This window comes from Pleurodeles waltl, chromosome 9, assembly GCF_031143425.1.
Source record: "Pleurodeles waltl isolate 20211129_DDA chromosome 9, aPleWal1.hap1.20221129, whole genome shotgun sequence".
Lineage (NCBI taxonomy): Eukaryota > Metazoa > Chordata > Amphibia > Caudata > Salamandridae > Pleurodeles > Pleurodeles waltl.
In genome coordinates this window covers 794,313,246-794,340,933 of record NC_090448.1, presented here as the reverse complement: position 1 = coordinate 794,340,933, position 27,688 = coordinate 794,313,246, and the positions used below count along the sequence as shown (strand labels likewise).

The window sequence follows — 27,688 nt, the reverse complement described above, 5'->3', positions numbered from 1 at the left end:
CGGGTAGAGCCACAGCTCTTCGGAACACAGGTGCAGCACACCACCATTGCCAGGAAGATGGAGCTATGGAGCAGAATAGTCGATAGGGTCAACGCTGTGGGACAGCACCCAAAAAATAGGGACGACATCAGGAAGCAGTGGAACGACCTACGGGGGAAGGTGCGTTCAATGGTATCCAGGCACAACATCGCGGTGCAGTGGACTGGCGGCGGACCCCCACCTCCTCCCCCAGAATTTACAACATGGGAGGAGCAGGTCTTGGCAATCCTGCTTCCTGAGGGCCTCGCAGGAGTATCTGGAGGAATGGACTCTGGTAAGTCTCATCTTCACTACTTCATCCCCCCCACCCCACCAGCATGCCAACTCATACCCCCACCCTCACCCTCACCCTCACCCCCATCACATCCTGCTCCTTGCAAATGTCTCCCCATCACAGCCCACCCATCCCAACCCCAAGCCCTGCATGCAACCACAAAGCATGGACACCCATCAACAAAGCATGCCCACTGCACATACCCATCCCCCCCCAAACCACCGTCACAAAAGCCCCCACACGGGAATGCCAGCACTGGGGTACCCAGGCACCCACCCATTACACGCTATGGCACACACAAATGCAATAACCATACTTTTATACCCCTGCAGGACCCGAACGCCACGTCACAGCGCAGGAGGGTCCACAAATGTCCACTCCACCCCCAGAAGAGGCCCACAGTGAGGACAGCAGCTCTGTCGACCTGGATCTAGATGACCAGCCCGGCCCATCGAGGACCTCGGGACAGTCGGTTCCCCTCAGACAGCCACAGCCCATAGCAGACCTTCCCCCCTCTGGGAACACCAGCACAGCACTCACCCAGCGGGCCCATACCTCTGTCCCCAGGACACGTCAATCAGCCGTGTGTCCACCACTACAGGGCACCCAGGTTAACCCACCACCCCAACAACAACAGGGGCCTGGGGGCAGTGGTAGTGGACACACGGTCCAGGGGACAGAGGCCCAGGGAAACAGGGGAACTGGGAGGGCTGCTGTGCGACAGGGGGGGGACAGGCCCAGGGAACCCATTTTCCACGAGGCCCTCTCCTCCATCATGGGAGCCTACCCCCACTCCCAGGAGACGATGGCGACGGTCCTGGCCAGGTTTCAGGAGATCCAGCTTCTGCAGGAGGAACAGTATTTGGGGTTCAGGGAGGAACTACGAAACATCAGTTCCGCCCTGGCCACCATTGTAGGGGCTCTGAATCAGGTATTCACCACATTGCGGAACACTGTGGCACCACAAAGGGCCCCTGACACTAGCATGGACCAAGAACTGCCTACCACCTCTGCCGGCGCTAGTGGACAGGAGGCCCCGCCACAGGACCAACAGGCCACCAGCACCCCACCCCCTGCAGAAGGAGAACCACCCCGCAAGCGGGCCCTGAGATCAAGGAAGAAGACAGAGTAAGATGCCAAGACCCCCGCCAGGAAAGGATACCTCCCTGATTGTCATCCCACTGTCCCACATTGACACCCTGTCCTTCCTTATACTGCCCATGCTCCACTTTCCACAGGCATTTGGACAATGCACCTGTGATACTAATAGTCTGGACTCTGCCATGGACAATCCTCCACCATCACCCCTCACCGATTTGCAATCACCCACCAATATAGAGCACTGAAATAAACACAGTTATTGCACAAAACAATCAGGAGTCTGGCTGTGAGTTTGTACAAATGTATTATACATTACCGTGCCAAAAATGCATATTTACATTGTGATGCCAACATACCACTGTCACACAGCTGTAGTCCATGGGGAAACAAAGCAGATGTCACGCAGTGGGGCCCACATCTCTGAAATTGGAAGGGAAAGTCACAACTCAGTTACCATACACTGGTGGAAATGGTCAGACAGTAGAGAGGTAGTAGGGGTTAATTATATGTAATATGCCGGGTTGGAATCTTACCTGTGTGTCATTGAGAATACTGCTGTATTACTGCGTTCCTGTTGTCTGTCGTCCTCTTCGGCTTCCTCGTCTTCACTCTCCACAGTCTCCACAGCTGCTACAACACCACCATCTGGACCATCCTCCTGCAGAAAAGGCACCTGGCGTCGCAAAGCCAGGTTGTGAAGCATACAGCAGGCCACGATGATCTGGCACACCTTCTTTGGTGAGTACAATAGGGATCCACCTGTCATATGGAGGCACCTGAACCTGGCCTTCAGGAGGCCGAAGGTCCGCTTGATCACCCTCCTAGTTCTCCCATGGGCCTCATTGTACCGTTCCTCTGCCCTTGTCCTGGGATTCCTCACTGGGGTCAATAGCCATGACAGGTTGGGGTAACCCGAGTCACCAGTTAGCCACACACGTTGCCTCTGGAGTTGACCCATCACGTAAGGGATGCTGCTATTCCGCATGATGTACGCGTCATGCACTGAGCCAGGGAACTTAGCATTAACATGGGAGATGTACTGGTCTGCCAAACACACCATCTGTACATTCATAGAATGGTAACTCTTTCTGTTTCTGTACACTTGTTCACTCCTGCTGGGGGGTACTAAAGCCACATGGGTCCCATCAATGGCACCTATGATGTTGGGGATATGTCCAAGGGCATAGAAATCACCCTTCACTGTAGGCAAATCCCCCACCTCAGGGAAAACGATGTAGCTCCGCATGTGTTTCAGCAGGGCAGACAACACTCTGGACAACACCTTGGAAAACATAGGCTGGGACATCCCTGATGATATGGCCACTGTTGTTTGAAATGACCCACTTGCAAAGAAATGGAGTACTGACAGCACCTGCACTAGAGGGGGCATTACTGTGGGTTGGCGGATTGGTGACATCAGGTCTGGCTCCAGCTGGGCACACAGTTCATGAATAGTGGCTCGGTCAAGCCTGTATGTCAGTATGACATGTCTTTCCTCCATTGTCGACAGGTCTACCAGCGGTCTGTACACGGGAAGATTCCTCCATCTCCTCGCATGTCCCAGCGGACGGTGCCTATGAAGGACAATAGCGAGCACAGAGTCAATCAACCCACAGGTACATAACCACAGCTTGCACTAAACACGATTCCCAATGCATTGAATGGCTTGTATGAGTGTTGATGCAAGGCCTAGGTATGTGTGACGCAGTAAAAAGTAAGCCATGTGGGCCCTTGAAATGGCGACTGCCTGACCTGTTAAGTGCGACAATGGGATGTGAGGTAAATGCGCTGGCGTGGCACACCGTGGCGGTAGGCGGTCAAAGACTGTGGCGCTAAGCAGCATTGGTTAACATTGAACCCTATGGGTCTCAGGAGCCAATGACGATGTGTGCCGGCGGTCGCGGTACGCACCGCCGCTGGCGTGACCGCTATTTTCTATCGGCTTAATCACTCGATACCTGATCTTCGACAGGAGAGGACCTACACTGCAAGTGCTGCTGTGACCTCGGTCTGGAAGAGACAAGGGCCCCTGCCTTCACTGCTCAGGAATTGGAGAAACTCGTGGATGGGGTCCTCCCCCAGTATGCGCTACTCTACGGTCCTCCAGACCAACAGGTAAGTACACTGGGGCCATGCTTAGTGGCCAATGCCTGTGTTGAGTGGGGTGGATGAAAATGGTGGGGAGGGGAGCGATTGAGGCATGCATCAAATGACGGATGAGAGCATGTGCCACATGGCAAGGGTAGGGATGGGGGCCACTCACATTGAGGGTGCAGAAGGTGATGACTCTTTTTCTCCCCCTGTACATTTCACATAGGTCAGCGCCCACCAGAAGATTGATATTTGGCGTGCCATCGCCAAGGACGTCCGGACCCTGGGGGTCCACCACAGACGGGGCACCCACTGCCGGAAGAGATGGGAGGACATCCGACGAGGCTCAGCTGGGGATGGCCTCCCAACGTGGGAGGGGTGCCAGTCGGACTTTGACCCCCCTGATGTTCCGGATCCTGGTGGTGGCCTACCCCCATTTGGATGGGCGCGTGAGGACATCACAGCAGACACAAGGGGGTGAGTACACTCTTATTCTGGTGACTTTGCGCGCAGTGGAGGTGTCTGGGTGGGGGAGGAGGGCTGTGGGTATCCCTAGGCCAGTGCGATTTCTGTAGGCTAGGCCCCTCTGTAAGGCATGGCCCTGTGCCCCCGCCCCCCACCTCTGTAGGGTGCCAAGTACAGCTATTCATGGCCCTGCGTCATCTATGTGTGCAGATGTGGTCCATAGGCTTATAGGCCATGTCCCACGGATTGAGTAGTGGACCCCAAGTGTGCGGCGTAGTGCAGGGGGCTTCTGTGTCTGTCCTGTCCGCCAACGGTGTCGCCAATGCATGCACTCAACATGTCTTTATTTTCTCCCCCCCGCCTTTTTTGTGGTTTTCCTGTTCATGGGTGCATTAGCATCATCAGGCAGAGGAGAAGTGGCATCGGAGCACGAGGGAGCTGCATCCCACATGGCCATGGAGGGCCATGCAACGGATTCTGATTTCACCAGTGGGACGGAGGGCGAGGGGAGCTCCACAGCGGGGACTCAGGCAGACATAAGTGACACGGACTCGTCCTCTGAAGGGAGCTCCCTTGTGGTGGTGGCAACATCTGTGCCCCCCGCAACAACAGGTACAGCCGCCACCCAGCACACCAGCACCGCCCTCCCAGCAGCCCCTCAGCGTTTGCCCCGTGCCCGCTCACCCAGGAAGGTGGGCATCTCCTTCGCCCCAGGCACCTCAGGCCCTGCCCCAGTCACCCCTGCTGCCCTCAGTGAGGAGATCATTGACCTCCTGAGGACGCTCACTGTTGGGCAGTCTACCATATTGAATGCCATCCAGGGTGTCGAAAGAGAGGTGCACCAGAGTAATGCATACCTGGAGGGCATTCATTCTGGTCAGGCTGCCCTTCAGCGATCGTTCAACACTCTGGCCTCAGCACTGATGGCAGCCATTGTCCCTGTCTCTAGCCTCCCCCCTCCAACTTCCTCCACCCAGACCCTATCACCTGTACCTCTGCCTATCCCAGACACACCATCAGACCAGCCTGCACACACCTCAACACCCAAGGGAAGCTCAGCCAGACATAAGCACCACACATCACACAAGCATTCACCCAAGCAACATCCACATACAGACATACCAACACCCACTGCCTCCACTGTGTCCCCCTCCTCCTCGTCTCCCTCCTCCCTCCCTGTCACGTCTCCACTCACACCTGCATGCACTACATCTTCAGCCACTACGTCCATCACCAGCACACACACCAGAACCCCCCGCACACGTGCAGTCACCACCCCCACTGCCATTTACACGTCCCCTGTGTCCTCTCCCAGTGTGTCTGTGACCCCCTCGTCCAAGATAAACAAACGCAGGCAGCCACCCACCCAACAGCCATCCACCTCACGACAGCCTCCAGCCCAAGCACCTGCACCCAAAGACACCAGACTTCAAACTCCTACAACCACATCCTCTTCCTCCACTCCCATACCCACTACACCTACCCCTCCCATTGCTCCTAAAAAGCTTTTCCTCTCCAAACTTAACCTCTTTCCACCAGCTACCCCACCCCGTCCATGTCATAGGACTCCAGTCAGCACCTCAGCCACCACAAAACCAGGCCCTGTCATGACAGTCTGCCATGGACTATGGAGTCCCCCACCCTCCAGGGAAGCCAGTTCAGTACGGAGCCAAGGCACGGGCAGCCCACCCCCGGAGAAACAATCAAAGATAGGCAGTGGCCGGCGCGAGAGGGTGAAGACACCAGGCACAAAAACCCCTACCATGGCTCCGGCAGGAGATGTGGAGACAGCTGTCACACCGCCCAAGGTGGGGAAGAGCCACAGGCGATCAGGGAAGGCTGGGAAGGGCAGCACGTCCGACAAGACCGCCATCAGCCCAGCTGGCCAGGAGGGCCCCGCCAGCCCCATCCCAGGTGGGCAGGAGGCCACCAACATGCCCGGCACTGCAGCCCAGGAGGGCCCCGCCAGCCACAGGACAGATGGGCAGGAAGGCACCGCCAGCTACAGGACAGGTGGCAAATGAGCTCCACGCCATGGCCAGATCCGCTAAACTGGGCTCTTCATCTCAAGCACCGCTGAACTGGGCCCTTCATCTCAAGCACCGCTGAACTGGGCACCGCCGTCTCAAGCACCGCTGAACTGGGCACCGCCGTCTCAAGCACCGCTGAACTGGGCATTGCCGTCTCAAGCACCGCTGAACTGGGCCCTTCATCTCAAGCACCGCTGAACTGGGCACCGCCGTCTCAAGCACCGCTGAACTGGGCCCTTCATCTCAAGCACTGCTGAACTGGGCCCTTCATCTCAAGCACCGCTGAACTGGGCCCTTCATCTCAAGCACCGCTGAACTGGGCCCTTCATCTCAAGCACCGCTGAACTGGGCACCGCCGTCTCAAGCACCGCTGAACTGGGCACCGCCGTCTCAAGCACCGCTGAACTGGGCACCGCCGTCTCAAGCACCGCTGAACTGGGCACCGCCGTCTCAAGCACCGCTGAACTGGGCCCTTCATCTCAAGCACCGCTGAACTGGGCCCTTCATCTCAAGCACCGCTGAACTGGGCACCGCCGTCTCAAGCACCGCTGAACTGGGCACCGCCGTCTCAAGCACCGCTGAACTGGGCACCGCCGTCTCAAGCACCGCTGAACTGGGCACCGCCGTCTCAAGCACCGCTGAACTGGGCACCGCCGTCTCAAGCACCGCTGAACTGGGCACGCCGTCTCAAGCACCGCTGAACTGGGCACCGCCGTCTCAAGCACCGCTGAACTGGGCCCTTCATCTCAAGCACCGCTGAACCATGAGCGCCAGGGGCTGGCCCGCATCTTAGTCGGGCAGGGCTGCACGAAGCAGTCTGGGCACCAGGCCCCACCCAGAACCAGTGGAGACTGTTATCCACTTGTGAGACTGTGGCTTTGCACTCGCCAGGATTGAACAGTGGGCAACCCACCCACTTGTGAAACTTGAGAGACTGTGGCTTTGTACTCCCCAGGATGGAACAGTGGGCAAGCCACCCACTGTAGAGACTTGAGAGACTGTGGCTTTGCACTCCCCAGGATTGAACAGTGGGCAACCCACCCACTGTCCGGACTTGAGAGACTGTGGCTTTGCACTCCCCAGGATTGAACAGTGGCCATGGAGGCCCCTCGTGGATCTGGCGTCGTGGACTCATCTGGCTGAGGTGCTCCCCCTTCCCTTCCCCCTGAGGTGCCTGTAGTTTTGCTATCTGATGCCCCTGCAGTGTTCTCTCCATTGGAGTCAGGTATCTTGTGTGGGCTTTGCCCATGTGATTTGGGCCCAGTGGTCCACGGACAATACATGCTACAATGCTCGGACTTGTACATTTATGTATATAACAGTTTTTGATGTAAAATTATATTTTTAAGCCAGTGATACAATATATTCCTATGTTTAGAATCATTTCCTTTTGTGTTTGCATTCTTCCGAGGGGTTTGGGGGGTGTCACTCTGATGTGTTGCTACGCATTGATGTGTGTGTTGTAGTGGGTGAGTGTGATGGTGGGTGTGTCGCGTATGTGTGTACCCGTAATATTTTCTCCACCCCCCTCCCCTGTGTCGTAGGTGCAGTACTCACCGTTGTCTTCTGCGCCGGCGTTCGTGCTCCTGGTAGAGGAGTAGGAACACAATCGCTGGGAGTATGTGGAGTTCGGGTTCCATGCTGTCCTTATTCCTCGTGGGCTGTATGGAGGTGAGCGTTTTCCCTTCGAAATGGCTGTTTCCGCCGTGTTTTTATCGGCGGGGCTACCGCCCCAGAAAAGGTGGCGGATTGGCCTGTTGTGATACAGTGGGCGGTACATTGTCTCCCGCCTGTCTGTTGGCGGTGACCGCCGCGCTGTTTGTTTGTGCCGCCGTGGTGGGCGGTGTGGTAATGTGGCGGTCTCTGTTGGCGGTTTCCACCAGGGTCGGAATTCCATTTTTTTTTCCCGCCAGCCTGTTTGTGGTTTGGCCGCTGGTTTAACACCGACCGCCAGGGTTGGAATGACCCCCTAAATCTTTACATCAAATCAGATCACTTTCACATGGTGACACTTCAAAACGTAATCCCATTGCTCAAGACTACATGTCAACATTAGACCTCAAAGATGCTTACTTCCATATACCTATACATCCTTCCCACAGGAAATACTTAAGGTTTGTAATCCAAGGAGTACATTACCAATTCAAAGTGTTACCATTCGGGATAACATCAGCACCAAGGGTATTTACAAAATGCCTTGCAGTAGTAGCTGCACGTATCAGAAGACAGCACATACACGTATTCCCTTATCTAGACGATTGGTTAATCAAAACCAGCACTCAGAAACAGTGTCTTCAACACACAAAAAATGTCATAGAAACCCTTCACAAACTAGGGTTCTCACTAAACTACCAAAAATCACACTTACAGCTGTGTCAAATACAACAATACTTAGGAGAAACAATCAACACAAAAAAAGGGATTGCCACTCCAAGTCCACAAAGGGTACAAGCATTTCAAAACGTAATACAAAGCATGCACCCAAACCAAAAGTATCAGGCGAAATTAGTGATGAAACTACTAGGCATGGTGTCCTCATGCATAGCCATTGTCCCAAACGCAAGATTACACATGTGGCCCTTACAACAGTGCCTAGCAACACAATGGACACAAGTACAGGGTCAACTTCAAGATCTAGTGTTGATAGACCGCCAAACACACACCTCGCTTCAATGGTGGAATCCTGTAAATTTAAACCAAGGACGGCCTTTCCAAGACCCAGTGCCTCAATACGTAATCACAACAGATGCTTCCATGGTAGGGTGGGGAGCACACCTCAACCAACACAGCATACAGGGACAATGGGACACTCAGCAGAAACAACTTCATATAAATCAGCTAGAATTACTAGCAGTGTTTCTAGCGTTGAAAGCATTTCAACCACTAATAGCCCACAAACACATTCTTGTCAAAACAGACAACATGACAACAATGTATTACTTAAACAAACAGGGAGGGACACATTCATCACAACTGTGTCTCTTAGCACAGAAGATTTGGCATTGGGCGATTCACAATCACATTCGCCTAATAGCGCAATACATTCCAGGAATTCAAAACCAGTTGGCAGACAATCTCAGTCGAGATCACCAACAAATCCACAAATGGGAAATTCATCCCCATATACTACAGACCTACTTCCAAAACTGGGGAACACCGCAAATAGACCTATTTGCAACAAAAGAAAATGCAAAATGCCAAAAGCCAAAACTTTGCATCCAGGTACCCACAGCCTCACTCCCAGGGCAATGCGTTATGGATGAGTTGGTCATTTTCCCCTTCTCCCACTCCTTCCGTATCTAGTAAACAAATTGAGTCAAAACAAACTCAAACTAATACTAATAGCACCAACTTGGGCACGACAATCTTGGTACACAACACTACTAGACCTGTCAGTAGTGCCTCATATCAAACTACCAAACAAACCAGATCTGTTAACTCAACACAAACAACAGATCAGACACCCGAATCCAGCATCGCTCAATCTAGCAATCTGGCTCCTAAAGTCTTAGAATACGGACATCTAGACCTTACACAAGAATGTATGGAGGTCATCAAACAGGCTAGAAAACCTACTACAAGACATTGCTACGCAAATAAATGGAAACGATTTGTTTATTACTGTCATAATAATCAAATTCAGCCATTACACGCGTCCGCAAAAAACATTGTAAGCTACTTACTACACTTAAAAAAGTCTAAGTTAGCTTTTTCATCCATTAAAATACATCTCACAGCAATTTCTGCCTATCTGCAAATTATGCATTCAACTTCACTATTTAGAATCCCAGTCATAAAAGCATTTATGGAAGGTCTAAAAAGGATAATTCCACCAAGAACACAACCAGTTCCTTCGTGGAACCTCAATATTGTATCAACACGACTCATGGGTCCGCAATTCGAACCCATGCACTCGTGTGAAATGCAATACTTAACCTGGAAAGTAGCCTTCCTAATACCTATCACATCTCTCAAAAGAGTAAGTGAAATACAAGCTTTTACCATACAGGAACCCTTTATACAAATACACAAGCATAAAGTGGTTTTACGCACAAATCCTAAAATGTTGCCAAAAGTTATATCACCGTTCCACTTAAACCAAACAGTGGAACTCCCAGGGTTTTTTCCAGAACCTGCCTCTGTAGCTGAAAGAGCATTACATACATTAGACATAAAAACAGCACTAATGTATTACATTGATAGAACCAAACAATTTTGCAAAACAAAACAATTGTTTGTAGCTTTCCAAAAACCTCGTGCAGGAAATCCAATATCCAAACAAGGCATTGCTAGATGGATAGTTAAGTGTATTCAAACCTGTTATGTTAAAGCAAAAAGAGAACTGCCTATTACACCAAAGGCACACTCAACTAGAAAGAAAGGCACCACAATGGACTTTCTAGGGAATATACCAATGACAGAAATATGTAAGGCAGCCACATGGTCTACGCCTCATACATTCACTAAACATTACTGTGTGGATGTGTTAACAACACAACAAGCCACAGTAGGACAAGCAGTACTACGAACATTAATTCAAACAACTTCAACTCCTACAGGCTAAACCACCGCTTTTGGGGAGATAACTGCTTACTAGTCTATGCACAGCATGTGTATCTGCAGCTACACATGCCATCAAACGGAAAATGTCACTTACCCAGTGTACATCTGTTCGTGGCATGAGACGCTGCAGATTCACATGCGCCCTCACGCCTCCCCGGGAGCCTGTAGCCGTTATAAGTTGATAAAAATAAACTTGTACATTTATAAGTTTGTAAATATATCACTTTTTAATCACGCTATGTACATATATACTTACTCCATTGCATGGGCACTATTACTATATACACAACTCCTACCTCACCCTCTGCGGGGAAAACAATCTAAGATGGAGTCGACGCCCATGCGCAATGGAGCCGAAATGGGAGGAGTCCCTCGATCTCGTGACTCGAAAAGACTTCTTCGAAGAAAAACAACTTGTAACACTCCGAGCCCAACACTAGATAGCGGGATATGCATAGCATGTGAATCTGCAGCGTCTCATGCCACGAACAGATGTACACTGGGTAAGTGACATTTTCCATATATATAAACGGTGAGACATACAACAGTGACGGTTGCCATAAGAGAAGCGTTTTTTGTCTTGCTAATTAAGTGGCAGTTTGACTAATCTTCATGACATTTTCAAAGAAAAGTTCATTTTCCTCAGCTCCTCACTGGAAGGGTTTGCGGTGATCCTTGGGGTGAGGGTCCCAAAACATCTTTTCCCTGCAATTTCCCATTGGAATGAATTTTGGAAAGGGATACAGAAAAAAGCAGCTTAATGGGATTACACCAGATTTGGCAGAAAGCTAGATCCTTACTCTACCAGAATGCTTTTTGTGATTTGGTGTTAATCCATTGATCTGTTTTTGAGAAATTAAGGTTCAGTATATAGAGATATTTTGACAGTTGGTCGCACAGGAGTACCGCAGTACTCCCTCCGTACCACAGACAAAAAAATAGAGCACTCTGATTGAGTTAGAGGGCTTTGTTTCTGATTGGTCCCTTCAGTCCTATTGGGCGGGTAACGGTCCTGCTTGACAAAATGATCCGATTGGCTGGCTACAGCATGAAGAGAAATGTTGTGGGTGCTTTTACATTAAAATAAATATCACACATAAGGGGGCAGGTTAGCCTAACCACCTAGCACTTGGCCTAGGGACCCCATCCCCAAAGCCTAAAACGTTTTTTTTTAAATCAGACCGTGGGCCCTCCGTGAGGAAGCTGAGGAGACTGGTACAACAAGACCAAAGAAAGGTTTACAAACTGAACCTTGCATGGTCTCGCAATTCAGGGGGGTTGATGCTTGGAGTACCTTGGTACCAAAAAAAAATGCAAAAAATATACAGGTCATGGAGGGTGGCCCTTTGTGGGTGGTTAGGTTCACCCTGCTGCCAACTGCATGACACACAGCTCAAAGGACCATGCACAGCAATGGTTTTGGCTGTCCACAGACGGTTTGGGTGCAGGACCTTCCTGTCTATATATATTTATTAAACAAATGATATAGCCAATGAGAGGCTGTTTCTGTGTCTTGCATGGGAACCACATACTGCAACACCTAAAATGTCGAAATTCCACCAGGACATGTAAGACACCTTAGTTACTTAGGCCTAAAAGGAAACATCTGTCCTCGAAGTTTAAATAAAACTACACCACTTGTTCCAAGTCCCCCCCCATACTCAAATAGGACTGTAAGTAAAATCCATGCGAGACTCCCGTGTGGGACCTTATTATTGGTTTTGTGTTTCCACAAGTGTACCACTGTACCTCTGGATAGTTTAAAAAACAACAAAAAAAAGGAGCCATTTAATTGCCACTCGAGAGACACTACTCAAAAAAAACCAACCCCCTTAGAAAAAACCTCAAATGATTTTACTAATGGTCATTGCCGGATTGGTGTTTAACAGGCAGTTTGCAGTACATCTATTCCGAAGCCATCATGGCCTCAGACAGAACTGCAGACCAGCAAACACCAAGTGTACCTTCCAGCATGCCTGCGCAAGGTTCACCATTAAAAGATGTTTACATCATTGTGCTCCCAAGCACTTCTGCAGCACCATAAGAAGCAGAACTCACAAAGGAATCACTGGTGTGGCAGCCTTTTGACCTCCCAGCTGGTGAAACAAATGAGTACAACAGAGGTTATGTGCACTTTATGCCAGAATGTGCTCCACAGAGGGAAGACTGGCCATTATTCAGTGGAAACCACTGGAACGTGAAATCACCTCAGGCCTGTGCACCCAAAAACCATAGTACATGCACAGATATAGAAGAAACAAATGGTTGAAAGGCAATGAACTGCTCCGGTGGAAGTGCTGCAAAAAGAAGTGGAAGAAAATACAGCATGCAGTGTTGTGGGTATGCTGCCTGTGGTGATACAAACAAAATAATTTATTCAAGGGCCATGGGCAGCACCTGCAAAAGGAGTACAACGACTCTTGTAAAAAATTAAAAGAAAGAAGTCAAAACCTTTTTTTTAAAACAGTAGTAAAAACTGTTAAAAATGAGAACAAAAATGCTAAAAGCAGTAGTTGAAAACTGCAAAATAAATGTGAAAAGCAAAATGAGTGAAAAATCCCCAAAATCCACTCTGTTCTACCAATGGAGTTAGGTGTGCGCAGAGGGTTGGGCATGGGGCCTGGCCATAGGCCATGTGTGCCTACCAGAGTACTCGTTTTTGTTCACACTTTCTTGTGTACTTGCCCACCCTCAGTGTTTGGACCATCGGCCCTCTTTTCTCCTTATACCTGCCCCAGCCCATCCTTCTAGCCATTGTCTGTCTGCTTGCCCCCAGCTCTTCCTACCCTCAGTTGTCATTAGCTTGCCTCAGTCCCTCTCTTCCATTCCCAGTTATCAGGTTGCCCACAGCCCTTCTCCTACCCTCCTTTGTTGTCAGTTTGGCACCAGCAGCTCACTCTGTTGTCATCAGCTTGCCCCCGCCCTGCCCTTTCCCTTCAACCTTCGGTATATATGCTACACTGTATCCAACAATATTGTAGTCATAGAGAGACCAAAAGGGATCTCATGTAATATAAACAAGTAATCAAGACAGATTATTTATATGAAGAGCAGTAGGCATTTGCACAGCCAAAAGGTCTTGCCTCTGTGCTGTGCTTATGTGAACCTATTAATTATTGTTGATACTGAAAAGCATCAGCAAAAAAGCCTAATGCATTAGTCTACGTTGAGAGATGTCCACCTCAGAGCAGTGAATTGAAAACAAATATGAGCAAAATATATATTTTCTCAGAGGGGGGTCCATCTTGGGAAGTTCAAACCAATTATTACCTTTTTTTTTTTATTAAATAGGACATGACTGGGTGAGTAGCAACAGGAGATGTGAAGAGATCCACTAAGCAAGCACATGGTAGCAATGAACAGGTAGGAAAGGGGGGGCAACAGATAGAGTACTTAAAAAAAGCAAATGGTGGAATCAGTGGACTAGCAGCATGGATTGCTCGAAGGGCTGCATATGTGAAGGTGGAAACCACACAGGAGATGAGACTAAGAATACACATATACTTTAATGGAGTGCTAATTATCAAAGGAATAAAAAAGTTAACTGAATATAAGCAGTGGAAAGATGGAAGTCAAACGATAAAAAAAGCTGTGCTTGCAAGAAGGGCCAAACATAAGAAGAGGAAATAAAGCCATTGAATAAGAAGCAAGACAATGAGATTGACAAGAGAGACATCCAGTGCCAAGCGATGGACTTATCTATAGTCTTCTGTTACTACTGTTATTGTCCCCCATAGTGTGCTTCGACAACAGATAGCTAAAGCAGTGTGTATGGGAGACCAGCATAGGAAACCCCCAAAGGAAAACTCCTGAGTGTGTATGCTAATGGGGATCTTTGATCTTATTATGTTACATGTATCCTATCTGTACAGGTAACATTTCCATGGGTATGATAAAATGCTGATGGTGCAGCACACAAAATAGTGGATAACACTCAATTTAATTGTGATTGTACAAAACAGTGCCTAAGTTTATTGCATTCTATAGTCGAATCAGTTCAGTCTTCTGTTACTGGCTGCTACAACAACTAATCTTTTAAATACACTCAGATTCGATAAAGATGTTGACATTTTGACCATACTGGCTGTAAGCCTGTGGTTCTTGTAAGGAGAAAGAGGAGTTTGGTGTGTTAAATCCTAATGAGAAATACAAGTGGGTATGAGTTCCGATGTTCCTCTAAAGAGTTACTATGCAAACGATTTCTTACAGAAACAGTATAGGTACTACTATCAAGCCAAGTAATCCATTAGACCTCTTTCTTTCTCTCTCTCTCTCTCTCTCTCTCTCTCTCTCTCTCTCTCTCTCTCTGTAGAGATATATATAAGTTCGATGCATGTGTAGCTGCAGATACAAATGCTGTGCATATCTTGCCATCTAGTGTTGGGCTCGGAGTGTTACAAGTTGTTTTTCTTCGAAGAAGTCTTTTTTCGAGTAACGGGATCGAGTGACTCCTCCTCTCAGTGATAGTGCGCATGGGCATCGACTCCTTTGTTAGATTGTTTTCTTTCCACCGTCGGGTTCAGACGTGTTCCCTCTCGCTCCGGGACTTTTGATTTGGAAACTCTATATTAGCTCTAACTTTTCTCATACCATCGGTATTGTTTTGAACGCGGTTTCTTTTGCACTCGATCCGATAGTACCGTCGGGATCAAGGAAACGCCCTTTCGGGCGCTCGCACCCTCCTTGGGGCTGTTTGGGCCTACTGTGTCATAGCCTGATGGATCGGACTCCATTCTAATTCTGTCCTCGGTGCTGTGCAAAATTTTCTTATACCAACCAGCACTTGGTCTGTAATCTCTGCCTTTCTCCAGAATATCGTGAGGAAAGCTGTGAGGTGTGTCGAACTTTTCGATCAAAGAAAACATTACGCAATCGATGGGCACGAAGACTGGAGATGGCGTCCAAGCACACAGTCCACCACTGACACCCTTGAAGAGGAGCAGGCACAGACGTCGGTTTCGTTTCCAGATTCCGACTCTGAACAAGATTCAGACGACGACAGCCAGCTAATAGCAGCGGCGCAGTATGTGGGTACACCTGCCCCAACACCCACTTTTAAAAAAATCAGGCAAGGCCTTGGGTGGGCATCACTGCTGTCAAGCTATCGTTCCACCCGGAAAAAAAAAATCATCGACTGACCCCCGGGTTCGGCGCTGAAAAAGGCCAAAACACTCTATCAACAGGCCACGCCTGTTTCGGTGTCGGAGTGGAGCTGGAAAATCCAAACCTCAACCGCCGAGCCAACGCCCACAATCTTCGGATCCGAAAATAATGCGTTCTGCTTTGGAGCCGAAACCTCGGCCAATGGCTTCCGTATCGAAACACCTCAGAGCTGGAAAAATTATCCTATACAGAGGAAACAGGACTTTCAGCCCGAATAAAGCATGTGCCCAAAACATTCACTGAATATTCCCCTAAGGGTACAAAACATACCTCTGGGCATCAAATAGAGGAATTGGACATTCAACCTATTTTAGAGGTTATGGACTGCATGCAGAGAAGAATACAAATCCAGAAAGAGACTGGAAAAATGATTACTTCTCCACCTCCTGAGACTAAAAGAAAGCTAGCATTTCAAGACACTCTTGATACTGCTCCATCACCTGCAAACATTTTCAAGCAGAAGGAAAAGCCGAAACCTCCAGCTTTCTCCAATACATTCACCGCAGCTTTCTTTTTCACCACGGCCTATCACTCCACCACCACTACTGTCACCATCACACTCTCATACTTATTCACAAGGAGACACTGTAGACCTGTGGGACATGTACGATTCAGATCCTATACCGTCTAATGATCCAGATCTCTAACCTACTAAACCATCCCCACCAGAGGATAGTACGGTTTATAACCAAGTAATATCTAGGGCAGCTGCATGCCAATGGGTACAACTGCATGCAGAACCTTTAGAAGAGGATTTTCTTTTTAATACACTATCCTCAACTCCTAAGCAATACCAGTGTTTACCAATGATTCCTGATATGCTTAGGCCAGCAGAGGAAATATTTAAAGAATCAGTTAAAGCTAGGGCTCTAACACCAAGGATTGACAAAAAATACAAGCCTGCACCAACAGATCCAATTTACATTACACAACAATTACCACCAGATTATTTTGTGGTCAGTGCAACCAGGAAGAGTGCCTAAAGTCAGTCTGCAGGGGATACCCCACCCCCTAACAAAGAAAGCAGCAAATTGGATTCTGCGGGAAAAAGGGGTGGCAACACAGGCAGACAACCAATGGCGTACTGTCAATTTTCAGGCCCTGTTGGCGAGATACAACAGGGCACATTGGGATGAGTTGCAAGAATTATTTTAATACCAACCCAAAGAGCACCAAAAGAGGGTGCAGAAAATTGTAGAACAGTCAGGCCATAACAAATAATCAGATTAGGTCTCCTCTAGATGCAGCTGACACTGCAGCTAGAGGAATTGATACCAGCATCACAATCAGACGACATGCATGGTTGAGGTCCTCAGGTTTTAAACCTGAAATACAACAGGCGGTCCTTAATATGCCATTCAATAAACAGCATCTCTTCGAACCAGAGGTAGACGCAACCATTGAAAAACTCTGACACTGCAAAAGCCATGGGAGCCCTTTATACCACACCATTTTGGGGTTCCTTTCGGAAACCGCAATTTAGGGGAGGTTTTAAAACAGATTGCAGAGGATTCCACCTCCCATTGAAAACAAGGACAGCAGTACTACTCATGGGGGTCATTTAGAGGATCTTACATGGGACAAAATCTCAGAGCCAGAGGAAAATTTGCAGCCTCAAAGGGTGCTTCCACACCCACTAATCAATGACTTCCCAGACAAACCCCAAATCTCATGTGTCTCCTGTGGTTGGAAGACTGCAACAATTCCATTCTCACTGGCAAAACATCACCACAGATCAGTGGATACTCTCAATTATCCGCAGTGGTTATTGCCTAGAACTTATCTCCACTCCACCAAATATTCCCCCTCGTTCTCACAGAATCGCTCCAGAACACACTGTTGTACTACAAAAAGAGGTACAATCTCTATTACTCAAGGGGGCGATAGAAATTGTTCCCATCTAACAGCAAAGGACAGGAGTATACTCGCTATACTTCCTTACACCAAAAAAGGATGGTACTCTCAGACCCATTCTCGATCTCAGACCTCTAATTTTATATATCCTGTCAAAACATTTTCAAATGGTCAATCTACAGGACATTATTCCACTGCTACAAAAACACCATTACATGACTGCGTTAGATCTAAAGGACACTTGCTTCCACATTCCCATACATCCAGCTGACCACAAGTATTTAAGCTTTGTAATATCAGGCAACCACTACCAATTCAAAGTACTACCCTTCGGAGTAACAACAGCACCAAGAGTGTTCACAAAATGTCTAGCTGCAGTAGCGGCATACCTCAGAAGACACCACATACAGGTCTTCCCTTATCTAGACGATTGGTTAATAAAATCCAGCACCATTCTACAATGCCAACAACACACACAATAGATACCCTACACACATTAGGGTTCACAATCAATTACCAAAAATCTCATCTTCAACCAGCACAAATTCAACCTTATCTAGGTGCAATTCTCAATACTCAAACAGCATTAGCCTACCCAAATCCACAATGGATACAGGCTTTTCAATACCTCATATCACAAATGCAGGGCAATCAAACTTACACAGTAAGATTTGTCATGAAACTATTGGGAATGATGGCATCATGAATAGCAATAGTACCAAATGCGAGACTAATCATGAGACCACTGCAACAGTGTCTCTCACAACAATGGTCTAAGGCACAGGGTCAGTTACAGGATCTAGTGTTGTTAGACTGCCAAACTTACAGTTCTCAATGGTGGATTCTTAGCCATCAAATCATTTCAACCTCAGATCATACACAAAACAGTCTTAATAAGAGCAGACAACATGAGAACAATGTATTATCAAGCAAGGCGGGACACACTCATCCCAATTGTCCCTTCTAGCTCAAACAATATGAAAATGGGCAATTTAAAATCACATTCACCTACTAGCGGAATATATCCCAGGAATACAGAACCAGCTAGCACACCTTTTTAGCAGGACGCAGCAACAAATACACGAATGGGAGATTCACCCACAGGTAGTTCAAAATTACTTTCAAATGTGGGGAACACCAAACATAGACCTTTTTACAACAAGCGAAAACACAAAATGCCAAAACTTTGCATCCAGAAACTCACACCCTGAGTCCAAGGGCAATGCTCTATGGATCATTGGTCAGGGATATTGGCTTACGCTTTCCCCCCTCTCCCATTAATTCAGTTTCTGGTCAACAAAATGCATCACACTTCTCTCACCATGATACTCATAGCTCCCACGTGGGCATGCCAACATTGGTACACAGCACTCCTAGATCTGTCAGTAGTACCCCATCACAAGCTTCCAAACAGACCAGACCCGTTAACTCAGAACAGGGGTCAGTTCAGGCATCCCAATCCCAGTGTGCTCAAATTAGCAACTTGGCTCCTGAAGTCATAGAGTTTTGATATTTACAGCTTCCATTAGAATGTATGAACGTTCTAAAACAACCAAATCAGTATGCACGTGATAATAATTCCTGACATTTTTTCACAAAACACCATGGAAGAAGATGCAAGATCACTATAAGCGGTTTAATCATTATTATATATATATATATACATATATATATGTTCGATTGCATGTGTAGCTGCAGATACACATGCTATGCATAGGTCCTGCAATCTAGTGTTGGACTCGGAGTGTTACAAGTTGTTTTTCTTCGAAGAAGGCTTTTCGAGTCACAGGATCGATTGACTCCTCCTTTTCGGCTCCATTGCGCATGGGCATCAACTCCATCTTAGATTGTTTTCTTTCCGCCATCGGGTTCCTCTTCACTCCGGTTGTTCGGGTCGGAAAAATCTTACAAACCCTCTAAATTCGTCGGTATTGTTTTCGATCGCGTATCATCCATCATCGACACCTCGGTACTGGCGGATACAGATCTTTACTTGCCCTTAGGGGCACCGGCACCCAACTTGGGCCTGGTCGGCCTGACCAAAAGTATTGTTGAAGCCTCATGGACCGGGCCCCGTTTAGATTCTGCCCTCGGTGCCACGCCAAGTATCCCTACACGGATCAACATCTGGTTTGTAACCTGTGTTTATCTCCGGATCATTGAGAGGATACTTGTGAAGCCTGTAGATCCTTCCGCTCAAAAAAGACTCTGAGAGACCGAAGAGCGCGAAGATTAGAGATGGCGTCCAAAAGCACCGAACGCCTCGACGCAGAAGAGGAGGAGATGATCCACACTGCCGTCTCCGTTCGGGCGTCCGATTCCAAACAAGAGTCCGACATCGACCGACCAATAACAGCGGGCCAGCACATGAGTACGCTTGCCCCGACCCAATCCAAGCCCAAACACAAGGCCTCGGGGACGCCACTGCATCTAGTCTAGTACTAGCTCTCTTTCATTTCTGATTGTTGTTTGCACTGACGTGGAAGGAGGTGTTGTGTTTTATGGTGACAAACAGGAGAGGTAACATCATTTATCTTTATCCTTTTTTATAAGTACAAAATGCTGGCTTTTGAACACTTCAGAGCAATGCGAGGATGACTTTAAATGGGTGAGTTAGACAGGGGTACCCAAGTAGAATAAAGGAAAGATCTACTAGTTTGTTTATCTTTTTGAGTGGCCTTGAGGCTTTGACTGCACAAGGTACATCGGCAGGGCCATCAGCGAGGTGAGAAGTATGAGTTTAGTCTCCTTAGTTTCTACGTGAAGTGCAGTATAAGATTTTGATTCTTCCTTGTGAAGGGCCAGTTTTTTTGCATCTGGTAAGAAACGTCTCACCACGTATAAGACTAGAGTAGTAAAGGACAAGTGCTCTATTATCAATCATTATTTCTAGGTCAGTATCATCTTAGAGATGTGTTTGCTCTTGGATGCTCTTCAAATGTACATTTACTAAAACCACAATGCTTGTCTGCAGATTCAGACAAGAGTGCCAGGTGTCTTCCAAGGGCTTTTTTTGACGCTGTCTCAAACAAACCAGATGTTAAAATTATATCAAAGCCACAGACTTGGCAACATCACTCTCTGGCTGGAGATTGAGACTGATCTCTTGCATACTTGGTCTACTCTCTCAGAAAACATTAGTACTGAGATATGTGATTCTCTCTTGCCTTTTTCTTTAGCCTCTTTTTCCCACAATGATTTTTTAGGCTTAGAGACGGCTAAAAAGATTCTGATTTGTTGACACTGTGAAATAAAGTTGTTCTCCTGATGGGAGAATCTCCTCCTTTAGGAGGGTGGAGAGGATGTTGGTGGGGTAGGTGATTTACACCGATGAATAATTACTTAAGTTAGCCTCCTGGTATTTGAACAATTCATAAATGGTCATCATTGAGTCAAGCTGAGGAAGATGAACATTCTACAAGTGTCAGGACTCCTACGCAGAGGTACCAAAAGAGCAAATTACTAAGCTTCTGTAATAATGTTGGTTTTCTGGTCGATTGATGTTACATAAAGCAGCTTTGACTATTCATGAGGTTGAACTGCTGCATCACTTGACCTTAGAATCCATCACAGCTTTCCATTTTCACATACCCATCAGTTTGGCACTTTAAAAGAATGAATGAATAAGGATGTTTAGAGGGCACAGGTGCACCCAGAAGTGTCCTTCGGCTGATTTCAAAGCATAAGCATATGAACCTGGCAAGTTAATGTAAAGTAAATAGGTAGGTTTTAAGAGCTTTCTTAAAAGATAATTTGTGATGAATGGCACGTAAAGGATAACAAAGACAAATGATTCCATTTGGCTTTGGCTAGAACCATGAAGGAGCTGACTCCCATCATAGCTGGGTGAAACCTAGACAGCATAATAAGCAATGAAGAGGTGGGTCAAAGAAATCTGGAGGTATGGTAATGTGTGATTCTGTTGGTCAAATAATGGAGGCCACACTTATAAAATGCCTGATTCATAATGGTTAGGGCTTTAAAAAAAGATCCTTTCTCTGACAGAAAGCCAGTGTAAATCACTATGATGTTGGCACATATGCTCTTGCTTGGGAATATCCAGGGTGCAGGGAGCTGCATTCTGGACCACCTGAAGCCTGTTTATGTGACTGGGATGCCAAAGTACAACATTTTAGCATAAACCAACTTTAAGTTATCAGTGCCTGGACCACTGTCTTGCATGTAGTGAGTGGGCGGAAATTCATAAATATTTTGATAGAATGAAGCAAGGCAAAACATATTCCAGCAACAGGTAGAATTTGGGTTTGCAACAACAGTTTGACATCCAGCTGAACACCCTGGTTCTTAGTACTGATGGGAACTCACGAAGAGGAGGGAAGTCTTTGGACCAGTAGTCATAACCAATGCTCATTGAACTGACCAAACAAGACAATTTCGGATTTTTCTGTAATATATTCCAGGTGACTCTACTGCAACCAATACGAGACCTCACTCAGGCAAGATTTAAAAGATGCTGCTTTATTGGAGAAGAATGGATCAATAGTAAGGAGCAGCTGTGTGTCATTTGCATAAGGGATGGTTTTAAAGCAATATTATTCTATAAGTTTAGCTAAAGGGGCATATAAATGCTGAATAATGTAGAACACGAGGAAGAGCCTTGATGCACCCCATATGCTAACTTGTTAGAAGATGACATGGGGGGACAGTCAGATTTCCTGCCCCCAGTTTTCCAATAAAGACATTAGCCAGCTCCAGGCAGTGACGCCATTGCCCGCCTCTGTCACGCATGGCATCACGGTAGGATGGAACACATTGTCAAAGGTTGCTGATGGATCAATAAGATCAGGGAGGCATCTTTCCCTGAATTCTAAGTATTCTTAGTCATCTCAATAACCTTCATAGGGCAGTTTCCAAACTATGACTATGACTGAGACTGAAGACGTGTTCGGTATAATGTAGAAGTTTGTTCTTTCTTATATAAGCTGACAGCTTCAAATTGACCTTCAGCCACCTGGCAAAGAATAAAAGTAGGATATGGATCGCTTGATGGCCCTGATTTGCATTGCAAAAGATCGTGCTTAGCTTGCTCCATTTAAATGGGTTCAAATTTAAAACGTCTAAAATGGACTAAAGCGTGGGAAGTTGCGACAGAGGACAGATATCGATGTATGGGGTGGCTTTGATTTGTTCCACCGGACTAAGATCATGTTTGTCAGGAGAAAAAGCAGATGTGATGGTGAACTGGGAGCCAATCTTAGCAACCACAGTAGCTGAAGGCAGTGAGAGGACTAGATGCCGGCTTGGCTCTTTAAAGGTTTGTCCTGAAAGTATGTAGAGTTTTTCACATACATCTGCTGAAGCTAGGATAGAGAGGGTTATCAATGCTAGGAATGAGGAAGAATTTGATAATTGTGACAATTTCAAGAGAAGAGTTCTCAGCAGCTGCAGTTTGATCAGCATAGACGTCTCACTGGGTAACCCTAATCACTTTATGGTACTGTTTAAGAGCTTGTTTTTTTAAGATTCAAATGAAGCCTTATTGCACTGCATTCGCCATGTACTCTCTAATGTTATACAGCCTTTCTCAATAGTTAAAAGTTCTGCAAAGACCCAGGGGCGGAGTGCCGTTTAAGTCCAGAAGTTGTGGATTTAACAGGTGCTAACAGACTAGTGGATTTATGAATCCAAGAGTTAAGTGATTCCCACTCTACATCCATATTACCACGCAGATATGTTTGTGATGTTAAAAAAAAATTCATTAAGCTCCAAAGGCTTGATTTCCTTTCCAGGCTCAGGCCCCAATACTACCCTTAATATTCTAATGTGGAACAGTACGACTTCTCACTTAACTAAATGGAATTAAAAAAATTATCTGACCACGTTAGAACCATAGGTGCAGACGGGTGCAGAAGGCTTACCTTTGGCCACAGCTTACTCCAATTAGGCATGAGTGAATGTTTTTGCCAACAACTAAAGCATGCACCCACCTAAAATGGGGCCTTTAGTTGTCTTTCCGAAGGAAAATATAGCCTCTAACACCTGCGCGCGCATTCTGCATAAAGAGTAGTGGACCAGGACAGTGTCAAACCAGAAAAGACATAGAAACAAGTTCTGAAAAGTAAAGTTCAAATGTGCTTCACAACATCTCCAAAATTTTCTTAAATCACTTTAGTGCAACGAGCAACAGTCACATTTTTAAAAACAAATTCCCCTGTCCCTAAAAATTCATAAACATCAGAAGTATGTATTAAAAATCAGCTGGAACAGCTAAAAATGAATTGGATTAGAAAGGTTCCCCATGATCCTGATATTTGGAAGTCTCTATTTTTAGACTTAGTGCATGCGTAGTACCTATTCTCTTCTCACAGACTTTTCCTAATGTTTGAATCATCATCTTCTGGAGAACAGGGTTAAAAAACATATCTAGGCTGCTCAGAGATTTCCTGCATCATGGAATGCAGAAATGGTAGTCAGTTAAAGATATGCTTCTGAAAGCATATTTTCACATTCCTTTAGTGCCAAGCCGCATCATTGGCTTTCTACTGGCACATGTCTATGGGTCTTTGTCACAAGGCTGCCACAGAGAAACCTTGTAACATCATAATTTGCACCTTGTTGTGAACAAATATATTTAAAAAGCAGTGTATAGATAGGTTGGCTTGAGAGAACCCACATTTGACTAATGTGTGATCATGTAGAAAGGTTCCAGCTCCCATTTGGCAGAAAAGAGTTGTTAAGGATGCCATATGAAATGCAGTGTTTAGTATCACTGACAAATCTATGTTGATTTGTTTAGTGTGGTTCTCAGCAGCATGTTGTAGGTTGTGTCATGATGCAGTGCCATGTCTTGTCCAGATTGTGGTTGGAGGTGGTAAACTAGTTGTTTCGTATGTGACATGGGTATTGTGTTCTTTGATATCTTGGGAAGACATACTAAAGGATGTTATTTGGCTACAATGATTAGTCTGGAGTTGGACTTTTTGTTAGGAGGTGTTATTAAAGTAACTTTATTTAAGGGCACTAAGACATAGTGGTTGCTGACCATGTGTCATTGAGTATGGTGTTGATAATGTTTGCATTAGTTGAATGAGACCTCAGGACTGGGATGATCTCATCATGCACATGGGTTTATTGTAGGAACTGGGTAGATGTTTAACTTAGTGACTGATAAAAAATAGTATAATGGGGTAATTCTCGATGCATTTCATTTTTTCTATGAATCAGTTAATATCGCAACAAAGTGATAATAATATGTGGTGCAGATGTGGGCCTATTAGCGTTGCTTGATTTGGAAGAGTATCTCTGGCTTATTGAGGTTATCTTAAATGCTTGCAAATGGCACAACAACTTGTGTATCCAAGTTTTCGGTAGAGCTCTTTTTGTATGGCAAGATTTTTGTTTAACTTCCTATTTCTTAGCGTTTGTAACATGTATTGTAGAGCCTCAGTCTTTTTGCACTAGTAGATATTAAGTACTTGATTGAACTCAGTTGATAGGGGATACACCCAGGTCTTTTACTGCCTTTCTAAAGTTTGTTCAATCTTGGTACTTGAGTAATTGTACTGTAAGAGAGATTCACAGTGTATCTACTTTGACGGACAAAATTCTGGTTTAAGATATTTTTACAGTTTCGGTCTCTAGCATCTGTAGGTCTCCAGCCATCTAGTGGTCTGCCTAAGAAGGTAAAGCTTGAAGAATTACTTTAGAATAGTGTGATGCCCTCTGTAAAGAGCCTTATTTACCAAGAATGCGATCTTGCATTGGAAACCAGTACTGTATCACCGTTATGTGACCTTTTCAGTTTCAGCAGAACTCATGCTGTGGTGTTTCGAATTGGCTGCAATTTATATATAGCTACCTTTTGTATACCCACTTGGATAGCATTAAATGTAGTAGGTGTGACAAAGTCACGGCATTTAATAAAATTAACATATGCAGGAATGCAAACAGATAGTGTTTCTGTAGTGTAGTTTGTGTGGTGGGTGTAATTTGTAGGGTTAAAGATCACGTACAGTTAAATTGAAGAACAAGTTGAAATACATGTGTTATTGATCTTCGCTTTTGTCCATAATCCCTTTTTCCAGAAACCTTGGACCTGCATTGAGCAAGACACTGTCCCAGCTGTACTGCACTGAGGGGGAATTATCCTGAAGCATGAGTGTGCAGTCATACATCACTAAATCCTTTGGACTAGACCAAAAAGGGACGGAGAATGAATTGATTGTCTTCATGCTGCCATGTTCCCCAACTAGTGCAGAGTGAACCCGAAGAGCAAGTATTTGTTGAGCACACTGGCAGTAAGCACTGGATGATCTTTTTTTAGGAATCGTGAAGTGATTGTGGTGCTGATCTATTTGACATATTCGTCCATCACAGGAAAGAAGAACAATATCTAAGCTCAGATGTTGTAAAAAAAAAAAAAAAAGTGCGTGACGGGTCATCTGTTATCAGTCTTTTTTTCCCTGTCAAATGCTCCAGAGTTTACCTAAACCTACTCCCACAGTCTTTTTAGGCATTTGTGCCTTTGGCAGATTGTTTTGTTTCACTTCCAGAAGGATAAGGGAATTGAGGTGAAAGCTCTCAGACTTAATGATGTAGGGCAGTTTGTAGTGAACTGCAATTTTATGTCGACCCTTCAATGTAACATAAATCGCTAGCACAGGCTACCTAATGCACCTTTAGTAGAGCACTAATAGTCCAACCTAAATATTTAACTTTAAAGTACCAAAATGCCTCCAACATGTGCTACGTTTACTCTCCCATCCCTCCTTCTTTCTAGTATCCCTGTTTTTTCATCCCAGTGTTTCAACTCCAAAGTTATTGACATATCAGACCTGTTTGAAAGACTGTTTTATATTTACGTGGTATGTTCAATGTGGAATAAAGTCTCTATTCTCCAAATAAATCTTGAACCAAAATGTATTTGTTGATGTCTAATAAGTGTATGTTTTGTCGTTAAAGTTCTGCGTTGGTGGCCAACTAATTAAACCATTCTTTGAGATGCGCGGGCGTGTATGTTGAGCATTTTACTTATTTTTTTTTATTTTTATGTAGTGTGGCATGACACCCTTCTCCTGCAATAACAGGTTTTTGTAACTCCAGGTATCATTTCCACTGCCTCAAGAGAAGACAGAGTTTGTGGTATCTTATAGTGATTGATGTTTTTCAGTAGTCATTTTATTCTAAGACGTTGGAGTATCATCAAAGGACCAAGGTGAATCTCCTGACCATATGGAATTTGCGATTCACACTGTTCTGATTCTTCCTTACCAGGAAGCAAGGTCTACTTGTAAGTAAAATGTTTCCTGCCAAAGAAAGATATGATCTTTAAATGTGTAAAAAGACCTCTGACATTTACCATACCTTGGTGCTGGTGGAGGGGAGGTTGTATGTGACCTGTGGGATTTTAACTCAAGCCTTTGATGACTTCATTATTTGGTAACACTTTACCAGTTTTGGTAACAGATCAGTGGTGTAAACTTGATTGTGATAAAGGTCTATTCTTAAGGTGTAGAAGCAATACTTTTGGACTAGTAGAGTTCTAGTTCACTTTGTTCATAGATGAAAGTTGTAGTTATACACTACTGCTTCCTTCACACAGTGTGTTTGTGAGGGTCTTCGGAGCTGTCAGTCTGCTCATCATTTCTAACAATTTATTTGATACAAAAGAAATTCAGAGTTCATTTAACCCTGCTTTATTCACTATCTAATCAGAGAAACAAATGCCATCTCTTAGTCCTGACAGAATTCAGTCACTGCATGTTTTTCTGTAAGGTTAGATTAACACCAGATCTAAAGTGCACCGAGATCCAATTAACTCCTTGGAAATCATTTGAACGCGTAATTTATAGCTATTTGTCACCCTTTTAATGAACCCTTACAGATGAACTGCTCGGGCCTGGGCCAGGCCCTGTACAGGGGCGCCTGGGCACAGGGCAATTGCCTGCTGCCATTGTTCCGCTCTTGGCACTCTATTTTCATCACCCAGCACCACACCTGAAGAACCTAGTCGTCCAGGACTCCACCTTCGAAAGTAAAGCCTGGCTCATTCTCTATCACACCACCAGATAGGGAATCTAAGATGCTCGTCACCTTTGGCAAGAAGACATTCTCTTCGAAAGTAAAGCCTGGCTCATTCTCTATCACA

General features: G+C 46.0%; 1 protein-coding gene across 3 annotated transcripts in view; it reads left to right on the top strand.

Moving 5' to 3' along the window:
• MUS81 (MUS81 structure-specific endonuclease subunit) overlaps positions 1 to 26,459 on the top strand; it is a 382,977-nt gene extending 356,518 nt beyond the window's left edge. For all 3 annotated transcript variants that reach the window (XM_069208031.1, XM_069208030.1, XM_069208029.1), the window contains exon 17: positions 25,626 to 26,459. In XM_069208031.1, coding sequence (XP_069064132.1) covers positions 25,626 to 25,692 — 67 coding nt within the window. In that variant the 3' untranslated portion in view covers positions 25,693 to 26,459. The remainder of the gene's footprint in view (positions 1 to 25,625) is intronic.
• Positions 26,460 to 27,688: the final 1,229 nt, after the last annotated feature.